The sequence below is a fragment of the Cricetulus griseus genome (assembly GCF_003668045.3).
Source record: "Cricetulus griseus strain 17A/GY chromosome 1 unlocalized genomic scaffold, alternate assembly CriGri-PICRH-1.0 chr1_1, whole genome shotgun sequence".
In the NCBI taxonomy this organism is placed as follows: domain Eukaryota; kingdom Metazoa; phylum Chordata; class Mammalia; order Rodentia; family Cricetidae; genus Cricetulus; species Cricetulus griseus.
In genome coordinates this window covers 70,536,628-70,554,121 of record NW_023276807.1, presented here as the reverse complement: position 1 = coordinate 70,554,121, position 17,494 = coordinate 70,536,628, and the positions used below count along the sequence as shown (strand labels likewise).

General features: G+C 42.0%; 1 protein-coding gene across 1 annotated transcript; it reads right to left on the bottom strand.

Annotated features, from left to right (window-relative positions):
• Positions 1–9,574: 9,574 nt before the first annotated feature.
• Positions 9,575–16,797, bottom strand: Lig4 (DNA ligase 4). The gene is made up of 2 exons (XM_027387885.2): positions 16,093–16,797; positions 9,575–13,512 (listed from the first exon to the last, which is right to left on the bottom strand). The coding sequence occupies exon 2, from the start codon at positions 13,481–13,483 to the stop codon at positions 10,745–10,747; it is 2,739 nt and encodes a 912-aa protein (XP_027243686.1). The 5' UTR covers positions 13,484–13,512; positions 16,093–16,797; the 3' UTR covers positions 9,575–10,744.
• Positions 16,798–17,494: the final 697 nt, after the last annotated feature.

Below are 17,494 nucleotides of genomic sequence, written 5' to 3'. Positions count from 1 at the left end.
ACTTCCAAGCGGAACAGTGTAATTGTAATCTGAAGATACTTAAGAAGGTTGAGTAAACGTGAGTCACGGTGAGCCATTAAAGACTCATGGATTATCTATGTACTCAAGCAGCTGAGCAGAAAGGTAATGTTAGACAGACTATGAGGCAGAAAATGACAGGGAGCACAAGCATTCTAAGCCCTTGGGGCCCTGAGAGAAGTGATGAGGTCATCCCCTGGAAATGTGTTGAGAGAGCGAACATTTTAGGAGAACAGACAGAATACACAGGGAACTAGAACGGGTGGCATGTAGTCAGTACATCCAGCTGGGAGTCAGTCAAGCAGAGACTAGAAGGAAGTGAAGTGATAAAAGCATTGAGTTTTGCTCCAGTGGGTCTCAGAGAGCAAATGTGCAAGAAGTAGGAAACAATTCTTGAGTGCTTCTACCGACCACAGACTACCAAACTCCCAACAACATAGTCATGGAAAGGTTTCAGAAACCCAGAGCATGAGCTGGGCACTTGTTATCAGTTGCTCTGTGACCTCATCAGAAACTGAGTTAGGACAGAATCTGCTTTCTTGCTGTCATGGTTATTGGTGACTTTTGTACCCATTAACTATGAGGTCTATAGGAGTTCTACAAAAGTCAGTATGACTGTTAGCTTTTTACCACTGTATCAAACACCCAAGGCAAAATTAACTTACTTGTCTGCCTTATGATTGCAAGACTGTAGTCCATGACCTGTTAGACCCATACCTTCGGGCGTCAGCAAATCATAGCAGGAATTCAAGGTGAAGCAAGCCCACTCATGCCATGAGCCAAGGAGCAAAGTAAAGGAAGTGGAAGAAGGGGCTTGGGCATCATAATTCCCTTCAACAGTATGCACCAATGACCTAAGCACCTCCAAATGGGCTCTGTCTCTTCTACCATCTCCCACGGAACCACTCTAGAGATAAAGCCTTTACATGTACCTTTGAAAGAAATCAGGATCCAAATTATAGCAGCCAACAAGGTGAGAGAGAACTATGAAGAGGTTTGTATCATTAACTTGCTAGTAAGAATGAGATCTATAATATAAAAGTAGGAGTGACATTACAGTATCTCCATCATATTCTACCAATTAGAAGAAAACCATACCTCCGTCCACAACCAAATGGAGGGAATGCCACAAGACTGGGTACCATAGAGTAAGGCAGAAGGATCAAGACCAGCCTAGGCTATACAGTAAGAGTTTCTCCAAAGTGAGTGTGTGTGTGTGTGTGTGTGTGTGTGTGTGTGTGTGTGTGTGTGTGTGTGTGTGTATTTGTGTGTGGCTTACTATTGTGTCTGCAAATTGTGAAAGTCACTACAAAAGGCAGGTTCAACTGCAGATGAGATTTTTAAGTGAAGCTCTCTATTGTGGGTCTGTGAAGCTGAGGAGACTTTGTCTTGCTCTGTAAATAGTCAAATGGCAGTGGCACAAACAAAAAGACTTTCCCAGGCAAAGGGATAAGGAATAGGAGGAGCATTGAGACTTTTGTCCATGGTACTTCTGACATCCACCCAGCAAATGTTCAGAACTTCTCACCTGTAACCTGTAACACTGATAAAACCCAAGTGGGTCACCAAGTTGGCCTTGGTGGCATCTCATATTTTGGTCTGTTGTTGGTTCCCAGTCTCGGATGAGTAGATGCCTGTTCATATCCTCCCTGGTGTAGTGTCGCACAGCAGGTCACCAGTGCCATTTTTGTTCTGTTCAACATTGCTCTGGGAGCTGCAGAGGCAGCTTTATATGCAACTTGGAAATGGCTGGGGACACATGTCAATCTGAAGACAATACTAATATGCTGTGTGTGAGCTTTACATCATGGATAATGTAGCTTCTTTTCTTTTTTATTAAAATAGATTGAGACAAATTAATTTATATATGATGAACAGTAGCTTCTCCGTTGAGCAATGAACCTGACCCTTACATCATCCCAGGCTGTTCAGCTGAGTGTTTCTATGATTCAGCAGCTGAGTCATGAGGCCACTTGTCAGACCTGACGTTTGCAAGTATCTGCTCAGTTCAACTCAGGGGCTTTCATATTGCCCCACTTAAAGGAACATTAATTATCTGATCTATTATTGATACAAAAAGCCTAAGACATTAAAAGCAATTACTAACATTAGATGGAAATGTCTTTGGAAGTCCTTGAGGTCCCCAAACTATAAACTGGGTAAAAATGATGCTCTTCCATGAAACCATTTAAACAATTGTCTATTTTCACTTAAAACTCAATTATGTGACTCACGGCACCCAATACAGCCATTAGCAACAGCATTTATCCAGCAGAAAGGACATGGGTGACAGAAGTAAACAGAGATAGAATTAAAGAGAGACCATGTTAGCAAAATGACCCTGCTTTCTGCTGAGACTTTAATTTCAGAATCACTAAGTATTGGACAAATTATTATAAAAAACCGATAGAGTCATAATAGGAAAAATGTACCTTTTCTGATCATACCAACTATATATTTAGGTACTGCTTGAATTTTAGCCCTTGAATATTATCATGCAGTTAGTAAAAATTGAAGACCTGAATTAGTCCCTCAATTCAGCTTTCTTGAAGGATACACCCTAAATCCAAGGTAGCTGTTAGGTATGTGTTTCTTCATCAGCAAGTAGAACAATCGAAGAAACAAGCCCCTTTATTGAGACTATCAAGATTTGTGGTGGTTCATCTTGACTGTCACCTGAAAGGATCTGGAAACATCTGTGCTACGTACCTCTCTGGACATGTCTGTGAGAGTGTAGCAACTGGAGGGAGAAGCCCTTCTTTTCTTCAGAGCAGGAAGCACCCTTCTTGCCAACAGACCATGTCTATCTCCTGAATCTTCTGCCGTTAACATCAGACTCCAGTTAGTTCTGCTTCTCAACATGGACGGAAGACCAGCAACTCTCCAGGAGCCTCACAACTTCAGCTACAGACAGAGACTGCTCAAACATCAGCTGGTCATGTGGACACTAGGTATGGACATGCAAATGGACACATGGGGCTTCCCAACCCCTACAGCATAAGCAAATCTAATACATCCACTTTTATGATATACATTCATCCTGAAGATTTTGTTCTTTTAGAGAACCTTGTCTAACATAGGAGCTTTGGCTCTTGTTCCACAATTAATTGAATGTAAGCTTTTTAAGAATTCATTGATTTGGGCTCACTTCTCTTATCCCATAAAAAAGAAACAAGCTATCGCAACTGTATAACCAACAGTTGCCAGGTGGATGCTCATGTTGTAGTCTCAGTACTCAACACTCAGGATGCAGAGGTGGGCAGTTCTCTGTGAGTTTAAGGCTGGCCTAGTAATCTAGATCAGTCAGAGCCGTATAGTGAGAGCCTGCCTGTAAATAAATGAACAAACCAACGCTGAAGTCAGTAGTGATGGCACGTGCCTGCAACAGCAGCACTTGGGAAGTACAGGCAAAAGGATCAGACCTTTAAAGCCATCCACTGATTAGTAGAGAGTTTGAGGCCTGCCTGGACTATAGGAGACCTGTCTCAAAAAATAATCATAAAACAAACCCCATTTATATTGCTTTAATACAAGCACAGTAGTAGATGGCCACCACAAAACAAACTCAAGGAAAGTTTTGGAAGTTCTTTGTGTCATAACACTTTGTCAGGGTTCCCCCACCTTCCATGTCATTTGTGTATACAGTACAGTATCCAGTTTTGTATTTTTATGGAATTTCTGTGTGTGCAAAAGAATGTATACATTTCTTGAGCTTTTTCTTTGACTCTTTTTCTTCTGCTTGTTTTGTCCTGTTTTGGTTTGTTTTGTTCTATCTATCATCTATCTACCTATCTATCTATCTACCTACCTATCATCTATCTATCTATATCCATCATCTATCTATCTTTCATCATCATTATTATTAATTAGAACTATTATTGTTATTATTATTTATTATTATCACTATTATTATATTTAGATCCCTGTTTGTATCCTAATGAGAGAGAGAAAGGAAGAATGTGTACTTGGGGAAGTGGGGAAGTGAGGAGGACCAGGAGGTCCTAGAGGAGGGGAAACCATATTCAGAATATATTGTTATCAATTATAAAAATATTTATTACATTCAGGTTTATCTTTAAATAGCTATAATATGCTAATTTTGAAAATAGTTTACAGGATTATAATGGCTCTTCTTGAATTTTAATACAAACTTTATTTAGCAAAAAGGACTCAAAGAAGTCAACTTAATTCCCTTCTCTCTGCAGCCCTGGCAGGCCTGAGACTCACTACATAGACCTGGCTGGCCTCAAACTACAGAGATCCCGTCTGCTCATACTTGCACTGATGTTAAATGTTAAGGAAGCCAAGTCTGTGAAAGCACTGTATATTGGTAACACAATGTCAAGGACAGAAAAACAATGACAGAAGAAAGCTGCCCATCTCATGGTGGCCAGGAAGGGTGGAAGAAGGGGAGAGGGTTAAAAAAAAATGGTAGGGCTAGGGACAAGATAATGAAATATACCCTTCCTTCATGAATGTACCCTCAGTGATTAACTTCCTCCATCCCACTTCCTCTGTTTCCTACTACCCTCAATTCATTATGAAGTGATCAATGCCTTAATCCACTAATAAGGTCAGAGACCCTTGATCCAGTCACTTCCCAAAGTCTGCTTTTGAACCTTGTTACACTGGAAACCAAGCTTGTGTTCACACAGGTGCCTCTGAGGATTATTTTAGGCCTGAGTCCTAAAAGTCAGATTGTGAGAAATCCAATGTAACAAGGATCCTCTCTCCTGCTCTGGATTAGTCCATACCAAACTGCTGATATCAATCTCAAAACCCCATAATAAAAACAAGTCACACTAATCAATAGCTCAAGGCTAGTAGGAAACGCCTTACATTCCACAATGTGAATACTGTGAAGAACCTCAAAGTTTACCACTTATATCCTACAGAGTGACCAAGGACAGAGAGTAGACAGATGGCCTTTTAAAGGCCCATTGTCAAGATGGTGGAATAAGAGGCTCCAGTCCCTCCCTTCCTCCAGTGAACACTAATATAGAGATCAAGTTCTTTTCACACTCTGTGTGATTCAATATGCCCTGCAGTTAAGCATACTGAATCCCAAAGAGTCATGTATGAAATGCTTTCCCCTAGGTCAGGAGTTAGGTGGTTGGAGTTGTGCACTCATCTCTTTTTAAACCTAATTCCTGAATTGTGACACATTGTTTGTTAAATTTTGAAATGTCATTCTTTTGTTTTACTTATCTTTCAAAGAATCTTTAAGTTTGTTTCGAAGTCACAGATTGCAATGGTAGTTTTGTATTTGTGTAGAGTAAAAGCTTGGGTGTGTGTGTGCTACTGTTCAAGTGTGCATGTACCCATGAGCAGAGGCCAAAGAACATCGGGTACCCTGATTTATCATGCTGAATCTTTTTCTTCATTGTATTATAAAAAAAAGTTGGTGTTTTCGTCGTGGTTCTCTAGAGTAACAGAACCTACAGAATGAATCTCTATATTTATAGAAAGGGGGGCTATTACAATGACTTACATGCTGTGAATAGGTCTTTTTTTTTTCTCATCTAAATTAGAAACAATCTTATTTTACATATCAATCCCAGGTTTCTCTCCCTCCCATCCTCCTATCCTCCCTACCAACCCCCATCCCATCCCTCTTCTGCTCCCCAGGGAGGGTGAGGCCTTCCATGGGGGATCATCAAAGTCTGTCACATCATTTGGGGTAGGGCCTAGGCCCCCTGCCCCGTGTGTCTAGGCTGAGAGAGTATCCCTCTTTGGGTAATGGACTCTGTTCCATATCCTTTATATAGGCTTCCAACAAAAGGTGTGATCCAAATTAAGGGTTGATCTTCCCTCCTCAAAAAGTCTAGACTAAAGGTGGGTCTTTCTACCTCAAAGGTTCAAATTAGAATTTTACCTTCCCACTTCACATGGTTTAATTAAGCAAAAAACCCTCACAGGTGTGCCCAACCATTTTGGGTTTCAGTTAATTTTAGAAGTCATCAAGTTGACAACCAAAATATCCATCACAGTTGGAAATAAATAAAAAAAACATCACTATGAATCACATTTCCTTGAGACAGGGTCTCTGGTTGTTTCCTGGAGCTAGGTCTCGGGCCAGCATGATGTAGTGACCCTCCTATCTCTGTCCCTCACAGTACTTGGAGTACAGGCATGAACAACCATTCCCAGATGTTGTGGATGCCAGGGATTCAAACTTAGGTCTTCATGCTTGAGCATGCAGTCCACCGACTCAGCCATCTTCCAGTTACATGGGTTACAATTGTGACCCACGGGAATGCCGTTCTGATGCTAAACCTGATGGCAACTGCTGTGTCCTGAGCCCCAGCACTTTGTGGTTTTTTGGATTTTTTTTTTTATCTGTGGTTGAGCTGGGCTTCTCTAGACATTTGGAATGAAAAGAGAGTCAAATTCTTTAACATGAAAAAATAGTATTTTGCTTTCTGAAAATTGTTGTTTTCCCTCCTATGTTTCTGACTCTCCATTTCTGCTTATGTATGTTCCCTTTTGGATCACTTCCGATTCCTCTCCAAGTGCCTTCCCTTTAGTAGAGATCTGTCCTGAGAAGCAGCAGTGGTCTCTTTCCCCTTAGTCAACAGCATAGAGCCTCAACCAAGGCAGGGGTTTCCCGGTTTGAGAGTTGCCCTTTTCCTGGCAACTAGAATAGTACCCGGAGCTCAGAAGAACTCCTGGTTTTGAATGATCAAATAATACGCATAGAGGGAGATCAACCAATTAATGAGTAGGTAGGTGACTTCTCAAGGTAAATGTGGAGAAGGTACTACGAGTGGGGAATCTTACAAGTGCAATCTACCTCTGAGCTAATCCACTTTCATGCATCAAACATGAGCAGCCTATGCAAGCCAGTCTCAAATATAAGTAAATAGTCTAAAACATAAATAAAATATACTTGCCTCAAGTAACCAGTACTTTCTACATTTTGTAAAGTAGAACCAAAGATCTTTTAAATCTACCCTAAGTTGTACCTTCAAACCCAAATGAATGTATTTTAAATTATCTCCATGTAGATTTGTTTCTTCCCTGTTTTTTTTTTTTTGTTGTTGTTGTTTGCTTGTTTGTTTTTGTATTCTCTTCCTCTCACTATGGAAGTCCATCCACACCACCATACTGCTGAAACTCTATTTTTCTTCCCAAATATACTCAATTGGGGTTAATCAACCCCACTGCAAAGGGCCTGAGTAGGAGCAGCAGATGAAAGCTTGAGAGACCACAGGATATGCTAGGTGCTATTATTCTGCCCTCCCTCGGGTGGAATAATTGGTTCCATGTTCATCTGAAATACTAGAATCAGTGTCAGGACTGGGATAGCTTCCAGGACTGCCAGACCACAGCTCCTTTGGTCTTCCCCTGGCCCTACACAGCTTTCCAGGGTAACTCCAAGTATTTATCCCCATGCAAAGAGTTGCTGGGTCCATAGCTCTATTCTCAGATCCCAGGCAAAGCACAAGTGTGATGAAACCCAACTTTCAAAGACAGTACCCTAAGTCCAAGTAAACAAAGAATTCTTCCTAGGCAGCTCTGGGTCATGGGGACAGCAAAGGTTGGAGCTCCTAGTGAAGGCATCTGGGGAGAGACCTTGGCCTGGGAGGATAAGAGCAGAGTCAGGTTGCTGTGTTTCAGTGTGTTTATTCCAGAAAGATCTGGGGCTGATTGTAACTAAAACAAACAAACCAGCGGCTTCCATCTTGGGGTCTCTATTCTGAAGTTAGGAAATAAGCCAGCAAGGAGGGCAGTGCCTGGAAAAATAAGGCAAAGAGATCCTCATGGTGAGGAGTGAGTAGAGAAAACAGAGACCTGAATGTAAGCAGGCCTGGAAGGCTCAGGAGAGCTACTGGTCTTCATGCCACATTGGAAGGCTGAAAAAGGTGGGTTCTGGTGTCAGGAAATATGGAGGAGGTGGATTGGTGGTGGAGGCAGTGGTGGCGGTGGCAGCAGCAGCAGGACTCCATCCAGAAGCAAAGGCAAGCAGTCACAAAGCAAGTGCTTTTCCCTTGGACCCCCTCAAATCAGGGCTGCCACATTTAGGGTAATCTTCTGACTTCCAATTGAGGAATCAAGGAAATCTCCCACAGGCATGCCCAGAGGCTAGGCTAATCTACATAATCCCTCACTGGGTTTCCTAGAAGTGTGCCTTGTGGGTGATTCTAGATCCTGCCAAGTTGGCAATCTATGAACCATCACAAGAGACCTATCAGACTTCACATTAAGGTGTTGTATAACAAACTGGAGCTGTTGTGACAGTTAAAGCCAGGGGACAGAACTCCCTGAGTCAATAAAATCAAAGTAGGTCTGGCTGGGAGCAACTCAACCAACAAACAGAGACTTGGAAAAGAGGAAACAATGAAAGCATTTCACTAGGGTTGTTCAACACTCTTGCAAGTAATTGAGAAAAAAAAAATGTGACTTGGAGCCAGCACTGGGACTCACTGTACCAGTTAGTGTGACTCAGAGTCAGCATTGGGACTCACTGAACCAGTTAGTGTGACCTGGAGCCAGCATTTGGACTCACTGTACCAGTTAGGGTTCTCCAAAGGAACAGAATGGACAAGAGAAATACATGTATCGAAAAGGGATTTATTAGACTGAAGTATAGGAAATGTTTCTTGTAGGCCAACAATGGCCCCCTCATACTGAAGACTGTGAATCTAGATGTCGTTTGGTTCATGAAGCTGGATGTCTAGGCAGCGCCTGTCTGGCACCGGAGGCCCAGAGGACTCCTGGACTGATGGTCTTCAATTTATGTGAGGCTACTGAAGGAGTGGGTTCTAACGCAGGTAAGGGACAGGTGAACTTCCAGTGAGGGAAAAGCAGTTTCCATCTTCCATGTCCTTTTATCTGGACTGCTAGGAGGTGTCACCTACACCTTAGGGTCCCCTCACAGGAGTGCCTTTGGCAGCTTGTGTTTTAATTGATCCCAGATGCAGTCAAACTGACAACTAAGATTAGAGACATCACACAAGCACACCAACCAGGTGAAAGATTTATCACACTACTTGACAAGGAAAAAAAAATGTGAATGGAATATGAGGCGCTAACTTACATACTGACTCAGGTCAATAAGGTACATTAAGTGCAATTCAGTGGAGTACTATGCGGCAATGAAAAGTAATTAGGTATACTTTTGTGGCCTGCAAATATTCTCATAACTTATTGGAAAAAAAAAAGAAAGTATAGTAAGCTTTAGTGTTGGTACCCTACAAGGTGGCTTTATGGCTCCCTTATCATGTATAACATAAATAACCATTACCTTTAGTAGGAAAATTATAAACTTTCAACTACATATGCACTTTGGAATATGCTTCTATAAGTACAAGCTTAAATCATGACTCTTCCTTTGGTAACGTAAAACCCAATGACTCCAGAAGGAACACTTTGACGCTAGTCTGCAAGTATACAGACAGAGAGTGATGGCTCAAGTCTATGATGTCAGTACTTGGGAGCTTACAATGGCATTACTGGACCCCCACCTCACACAAAGACATAAAGTATAATGACTCTATAAAATCTGAATAAAAGAACTATGATGAATTGTTTTAAAATAAAAGAACATAAATTATTTTGGTATTACATTAAATATTTAATAATTTTATTTAAATAATAATCACAAACATTTATTCAATTGCTTCAAAAACAAGTATAATTACTTCAAATAATTTATACCATTACCTTAGGTCCCACACTCTCTCCATTTCAGTGCTGCCATGGAAGTACATTTCTGAACACAGATACAATACACACAACTGTGACTTCAACCTAATTATAAAGGCCAGCTCCAAAAGTCAAAGCATCTGGTCTGTCTCTAATGAAGTCACAGCTTGCTCACTGTATGGGCAGCTCCTCAGAGGAACATCGAGAGGAGACAAGGTTTGTGAGCTCTGTTAATACTGGAGTGCAAACTCATGAAAAACATTTCTCTATGAAACAGGTCCTACCTTCAGAAAAGTTAAATCTAGATAACTTAAAATTGCAAGGGCTCTTTTTTAAATCAAATCAATTAACATCTAAAGTGTCCAGCGTATAGATGATACTTTTTTTAACTTCTCCCACATTATCAAAAAATCTACTTATTAATTCATTTGGCTGTAACCTTACAAAACTGTTTATTAAAAATACTTCATGTTTAAAGGAGGCATTTGAGCCCACAAATAAAAGAGACTTTTTTTTTTCTGTTTTTTGAGACAGGGTTTCACTGTGTAGCTTTGGAGCCTATCTTGGCACTCACTCAAGAGACCAGGCTGGCCTCTAACTCAGAGATCCACCTGCCTCTGCCTCCTGATTGCTGGGATTAAAGGTGTGTGCCACCAACGCCTGGCAAAAGACTTATTTTTATAAGTCTGACCATAACAATTCTGAGTTTTATGAATAATTCTTTTATTAGCTAAAACAATTACAAATTTTAACTTTGGAAAATTCTGTTGGATGATTGCAAAAGCTTCTGAATACACTTTACTAAAATCCGAATTAAAATTCTAGCTTCCACATGGGTACCAACCACACAGGCACCTCTGGGAACTGTCATTGTATGTCATGGTTATAAGTCATGTTAGGAAACATATTGTTTTAGCTTTGGCCCATTCCATTTCTTTTCTACCTGAAAACTATTGTCTTTGGGTAACTAATGCTTTTGAAGTACTGAAGAGATAAAATGAATGTACTGGCCATTTCATCATGATGGATAGCCTGCTGTTGTTCTGATACAGCCAATGCTTTGCCTACATAGCTAGCTCTAAAGCAAATACTGGTTTTCCTCCTGTAGTTCACCCTTGTCTACTGAATCAGTCACCCAACGTTCTTGAAGGATCTTAAACTTCTTCTTAAGAGTTCTTCTGAAAACTTTGAAGTCCGAAACTCGGCTCTGATCTTCCCCGATGATTACATGAGATACCCCCTCAGATAAGTGGGACACTACCTTGGCTCCATGAAACCGCAGCTCAAGTGCTGTCACATCTAACCTCGTTGCTTTGATTTTGGAACTCGAGTCATTAATAACAGCATACAGGTCCAGATAAACAGTGCAGTGTCGAAACATACAGAGAGGAGAGTGGTCCCAAGAATAACGATATTCTAGGTCAGCAATCACAGGGGCCATCTCTTCCGGAGTCTGATGCTCACCTGCTTTCTTAATTCCTAAAAACACTTCTTTCAGTTGATCCAAATCTGTATCAACAAAATAGCTATCGCCATAGCAATCATATTCACGGGCAAAATGCTGCTTTGTTGATGGGCACATGTGAATCATAAAGCAGGGTTGCCATGGCACACACGTTTTTGTTTTAAAACACTCTAAAAGCCACTCAGGCTTGACAACATCATGTTGATCTGAAGAGATAATGTTTTTCACTCTTATGTTCTCACAGCCTGCAATCACACAGTATGTGTCTGGGCCTGGATTCTGCACTATATAACCACCAAATTCTGCAATTCTGTTCTCCAGGTCAGACTTGGGATAACCATCCAACCCACTCATAACACAAAACTCAACATCTTCAAATACATTGGAAACTTTGCTTATGTTAGAAAGGTTAGGCGCTTTCAAGTGTTCAATAATTCCAATGGTTTTCTTCATTTTGGAGACAGGTTTCCGCCTCTTTTCTCTAGGTTCATCATCGTCACCTACGTGAAGGTGTTTTGTGGCAAGTTTCCCAGATGCTTTCCCCCTCAGCTCTTCTAAGTCACCCAGAGTCATGCATTCATGCCACTCTTTGTCATCTCTGATCTTCTCGATACGTGGGAAGCGCAAGGTGGTGCCGGTCTTGTACATGTCACTGGGGACAATCTCTGCTGCCTTAATCTGAACAATAACAGAGTTACAGGGCTCAATGTAGACTTCCGGCTTCTCTGTTCCACATAAAATACTACTCGGTGGGGATTTCTTATGAAAGGGCTTCCAGTATTTGGCCAATTTCAAGCCAAGATCATAGAGTTCTTTCATGGTGTATCCCGACCCAACACGACACAGAGTATGGAATACAGATGGCTTCTCACCATGAGGGGGCTTCTCTGCCACTGCACACAAAAAGTGAGACATCATGCCACCTCGTGAACCTTTCCCCCAGTAGCCCCCCACAATTAGGAGGTCTAATTCATCCATTAATCCACTGACATACTCTGGTTTAATTTTTAGCCACCCTTCACCTCTTTTGTCTGGCTTGTAGATGGACAGAGGGTGTTTGATCATGATGCCTTCTTCTCTCTTATCTATGGCTTCGTTTAATGCATCTACTACTTCGTTCTTCGTCTGAGCTAGCTTTTTCTGTACTATTTCTATTCGACCTTGGATGGGTGTAAAAGTACTATTAAGGATATCATACCTCTTTCTCAGAGTCTCACGCCCTAGCTTCTTATTATTAACCATCAACACATCAAAAACACAGTAACATGTCTGTAGGTCGGAATCTTCCACCATCCTTTTGATATCAAATTTGACCCCCTTTTGCATGAAAGTCTGTGTGGTCGGGTTGTAGGCCATCATCTCACCATCGAGGATGCATACTTGCACGTCTGTCCGGAACGCATCATGAATGAATGGGGTGAGAGTGCCTTCCTGTGGAGATGCACCAAACTGATCAGTGTAGTTATAGCCGTTTCTGGAGAAGTACTGATACACCGACCCATCTTTGTGCATCTGCATGCGTTCCCCGTCCAGCTTGGTTTCGATGTAGAAACTCTGCTGCTTCATGTCCTTCTCCACGCGTTCCACATCTGCTACAGCAGCAAGCATTGGCTTAAAGGCAGAAAACAGAGTGATAGAGATATCACTGAGCCCTACAGCGGGGTCGTGTAGCTGCCTACAGACCTTTTCCAGGTCTGTGGTGACGTTGTGCAACTCAACTGCATCATTATGAAAAATGTTAAGTATAGTTTGTTGACTGACACCAAGCTTCAAGTCCTTAATAATCATACGAATCAGCCATTTTTGCTCAAGGGCTGAACTCTGGGTTATTAACTGAAGGAGGCTCTTTTTCACTAGGTCTTTTCTTTTGCCAGAATTATTGCTGGCGACTAAGTCTAAGAGTTCATTTACCTGCTGTAGAGTTAAGCTTCCTTTCTGTAAGCACCTTGGCTTCAAAACGAAGTATGCGATCACTGCAAAGTCCCCAGCATCCGTGCGAGCTCCACTAGGTGTTCGATAATTCAGGAGCTTCAGGGCATCCTTGCCTTCTCTTGGTAAATTCAGCAATTCAATGTAAAGCTTAGCAAGCATGGTTTCTTTGATTCCATAAGCCATCCTCTCTCTTTCTAACTGAGGAAGAATAAGTCTCATTGCTGGGTAAAAAGAGTCTGTAACATCTTTCTTGTTCTTATGAAGGGCATCATGAAATTTTCTCCAAGAATCTAAAAATTCCTTAAAGTGCCTGATCTTTTCTGCACGTTCTTTACTTTTCTGTATTCGTTCTAATGTGGAACATAAATCCGCAAAGGGGACATGAGCTGCAACAGTTTGTGAAGTTTGTGAGGTAGCCATAGAAGCAACAGCAAATCTTCTGATTTGAACTGATAAAGCAAAAAGAGAGTAACTTTAAGTGGTAGTTGCAATCTACAAATATTTAAAACAATGGGCTTATAGAGGTGATTTAGATCACAACAACTATTAGAGTTCACTCAAGGAAAACAGGTCAGTGCAATAAATGGATCCATGTGTGGCTGCTTTTTCTTCTGCCCTGACAAGCATTTCCCATCATGTCTCACCACTTCTTTTCCTGTAACTGACTACCAATTTATCCTTTTAATTTATGTTTTGTGTGCACTGACATTTTTGCTTGTATGTATGTTTCAGCAAGGGTGCCAGATCATAGACAGTTGAAAGCTGCCATGTGGGTGCTGAGAATTGAACCCAGGTCCTCTGGAAGAGCAGCCAGTGCTCTTAACTGCTGAGCCATCTCTCCAGTCACCAATTTACCTTAAATGCTAACAATCACTTGTATTCTATCTCCTAATTATTTAGCACAGAGCACAAAAATATCATTTCTAATAATGAAAATCAAGTCAGATAACATCAACTTTATTTCTCAGACTCCAAGGAAAGTCTTTTTATGTTTCTTCTTTCTTGGATAATTATACAACGCTCAAAGCAAACTACTTGCCATGGATGTTTAAAAAACATCACTTGCTCGTTGAACTGGAAACTGAATCCTTAGGCATTCTGAAATCCAAATCATGACTGACAAAAACAAACAATAGTTATCCCTTTCTTGCAGCCCCACAGAGCTCATGTCTGCATTCCCTCACTGATGGCTATGATACAACTTCTGCCATTCAAAACCCAACTGCAAGTCCTCTCCCCATAACAGCCTCATTTTTACCTATTTTTATCACAGATACACAAACATCAACTCATTATTAAATGTCTTTGTGCTTTCTACTTCCCAAATGTTCAGTGCCTACATATAAGCAGGCAGTATGCTATGGCCAATACAGTGTGCTTCTGCTTTAAGACAGCAGAACATAGGTTCTATAAAGAACAAAGGGTTATATGTGAGCAAGCTACAATAACATGCTAAGTGCTTTACCAAAAAGAAAATTAAAATCCTAACCCTAACAACTTCCACCCTTTCACCAAAGACATCTAAAATCAAGGAAGTAACTGAGTAGGGTCCATAATGTTTCCTAACATGGTTACATGTGTATGAAACTTGCCTGCTGTTTAAATATCCTTGAAGGTTCTATGGGGATCTTTGTCAGTTACTTTAACGTGGCTTATATTACATAAGAGTCAAGCAAGTTTTCTAAAAGTGATCTCACTCGAAATGCATAATTCCAGGAGTCACAATCGTGCTTTATCGAGTGATTTTTGACAACAGCATCTGGCCAGGCAGTGGGAATTATGAAAATCCTCACCTTCCACTTCCCCACCCCACAAAGACAGGTTTCACATCAAGTGGTAATTTGTGCTATCAGTGACAAGTATAATGCAGATTTGTTTGTAGAACTAATTACTAGATGTTTACAAGTGATTTGTGGGAAAGCACATGGAGGTGGGAACTGGGCTGGATGAACACTGACACCAGCAAAACTGGCTGCCAGTTTGGATCTGCCTGCACTGGCAATGATTCACAGCAAGTATTCCTAGCTCAAGGATGAAAAGACAACTTCCCTTCTCAGTCTTATTTTTGACAGAGAAAACCCAACTAACCCAGTGGGTGAGATCAAGATAAGCCCACCTGGGGCTGTATCTCCTGACATTTCTAACTGATTTTCGTTAACTGCATCCCCTGCTGGAGCTGGTTTGCATAACTGACTTCACCACCTGCACTCTTCAAGTGGGTACTCGATGGTGCATAGTGCATAGTACATAGTACAATGCATGTAAAATGAAGTAAATTAGGAAACAGGCTCTGAATCTTTAAGAATAGGTGCATTTTGTATGTTTTTATAGCATTTGCAAACTCTGTTATCAGTGTTTACAGTTATTTTAAGATATATATGTTTTTCACACCGTTGCCTAAAAATACACCGTTATTATAAACTCACCAGAATCGATAGTCCCGTTTGTTGAGGAAAAGTTTGAGAGCATCGATTCTGGTGAGTTTATAGTAACAAAGGTTGCAAATGCTATAAAAACATACAAATTTTGTTCAATGCAACTGCAAGTAAAGTTAAATATCTGAATTTCTGCTTTTACACGATCTCCAATTTGATATTACTTTTTTGCATCCTGAGGATTAGGATGATGCTTTCCACTTGCAATAAAATAAATTATTATCGCTGGTAGGCTTCAGGCGCTGAAGAAGCTTTCGAAGGTGCCCAACGTGGTGCCCTGACACCTGTTGCTTTAATGCTTGCTCACTAAGCAACTTGTAAAACCCAATACTTCGGAATACGAGGTAGCTAGACGGCTGGGGGCGGGAATCATCACTTTCAGAATGAATGCAAGTAATTAGAACGGGATGTCATCACCCGGGGGCTGCCAAGTGCCACCTCGAAACATGTCAGCAGCGATCCTGCTGCACCGCCTCAGGCGTCACCCCACGACAAGCTCCGGGGTGACGACACTAGGACCGACCTTCAGGGCGGGAAGGATGATGCCTCACTAGGACCTCGAATCGCCACCCTCCTTCTCCCAGCCAGCCATACCTCTGATCGGTCTTTCAGAGTCCTCTCCGAACGCTCAGCCTTACGCCCATCGGAAGCCGGCTCCAACATAAACCGGTACGGCGTTTCCGCCAAGTGCGTGCCGCGCAGGCGCAGTGGGAACAGGAGAATCTGGAGCCGAGTAAGGGAGCTGGCGAATGGGCTGCGCAGGCGTAGTGATGAGCAGGCCGGTGAGCACGGAGGCTCACGGCGCCTGCGCAGCAGGGCCTCTCGGGTCTAAGGTTGTACCTGAGTACGTTCCTCTCCGCGCCGCTGGGTGTCGTCGTTGGGCCGAACTTGGAGCAATGGGTTGCTGCCCGGACATGCGCGGGTGTAAACCTTCCAGGAGACAAGCGCCTCCCCATTCCTAAAGCGTCTAAGGCTGCAGGAAAAGGCTTTTGCAAAAAATTATCTCAGGTTCTGTGTTCGTAGCGTTTTCACTGTGCAGAAACAAGACGCAATTTCAGAGCCATGCATGATTCCTGGCACAGAAGCATACGTGCTTGGACTACAGGCCTCTCAAATGTGCTCGGTGGCTGGGAATAAAATTAGCCTATAGATAGTTTTGCTGGACTGCTACTGTCACTCGGTAACCATGCTAGATTCTCAAGATGGATGGAAATATAAACGTATGCCCTGCATCACAGGAAATCTGCCTTCCACTGAAAATGTGGCCACGACCTGCCCTATTCCACCAATGAGATTGCAGCAATTAAGGGGGGCGGGGGTGAGAATTCCTGGGATTATTTCCTTGGAAATGAAACTTTGCTGCATTGGTGAGACGCTTGGGCGTTAATTGCTTTTAGGGCTGTTTAACGTACAGAAACCGTATTTCACAACACCAACAGTTCTGGCATAGTTTGTGGCCAGTTACTTTCTGTTCAGTTCGCCCGGATCTCCCGAATGTCGCCTGTGATGTTGTGAAGCCACTGGTTACTGTTGTTAAGGAGGCCCCACTTGCCGGTCCAGGGAGGCAGCTCTTGTCCTTGTACGGCCGCTCCTGAGCTCCGACGTCAGACACAGGCGGAATTTGGCATTAGTGATGTGAGAACCACGAATTAGGAAACGAGAAAAACTGGAAATCGATTCAAAGCCCTGACAGTAGTGTGTTGTTTTAGCTGCATGGTTCATGGAGAAAACCAAATTTTTTCCCTCGAGGAATAAAAATAAAAAATAAAAATAAAAAAGGACACAAGTGCCCCTCTATATGGTGGAAGAGAAAGTTTATTGTAGATAAAAGGGAGAGCATAAGCAGAGTCAGACGTCTGGCAGAATCCGGAGTGAATACGACCCTGAGCTGGTCCTCGGGACTGTAACAGTAAAATGTGTATCTGCCTTGGCAGGTCCACTGCAGTGAAATTAAAACAAACAAACAAACAAACAAACAGGGCAGCGCTTTGCCTCG

Bases quoted from the DNA above. Each gene is read 5' to 3' on its own strand.
- Lig4 (XM_027387885.2), bottom strand. From the start codon at position 13,483: ATGGCTACCTCACAAACTTCACAAACTGTTGCAGCTCATGTCCCCTTT.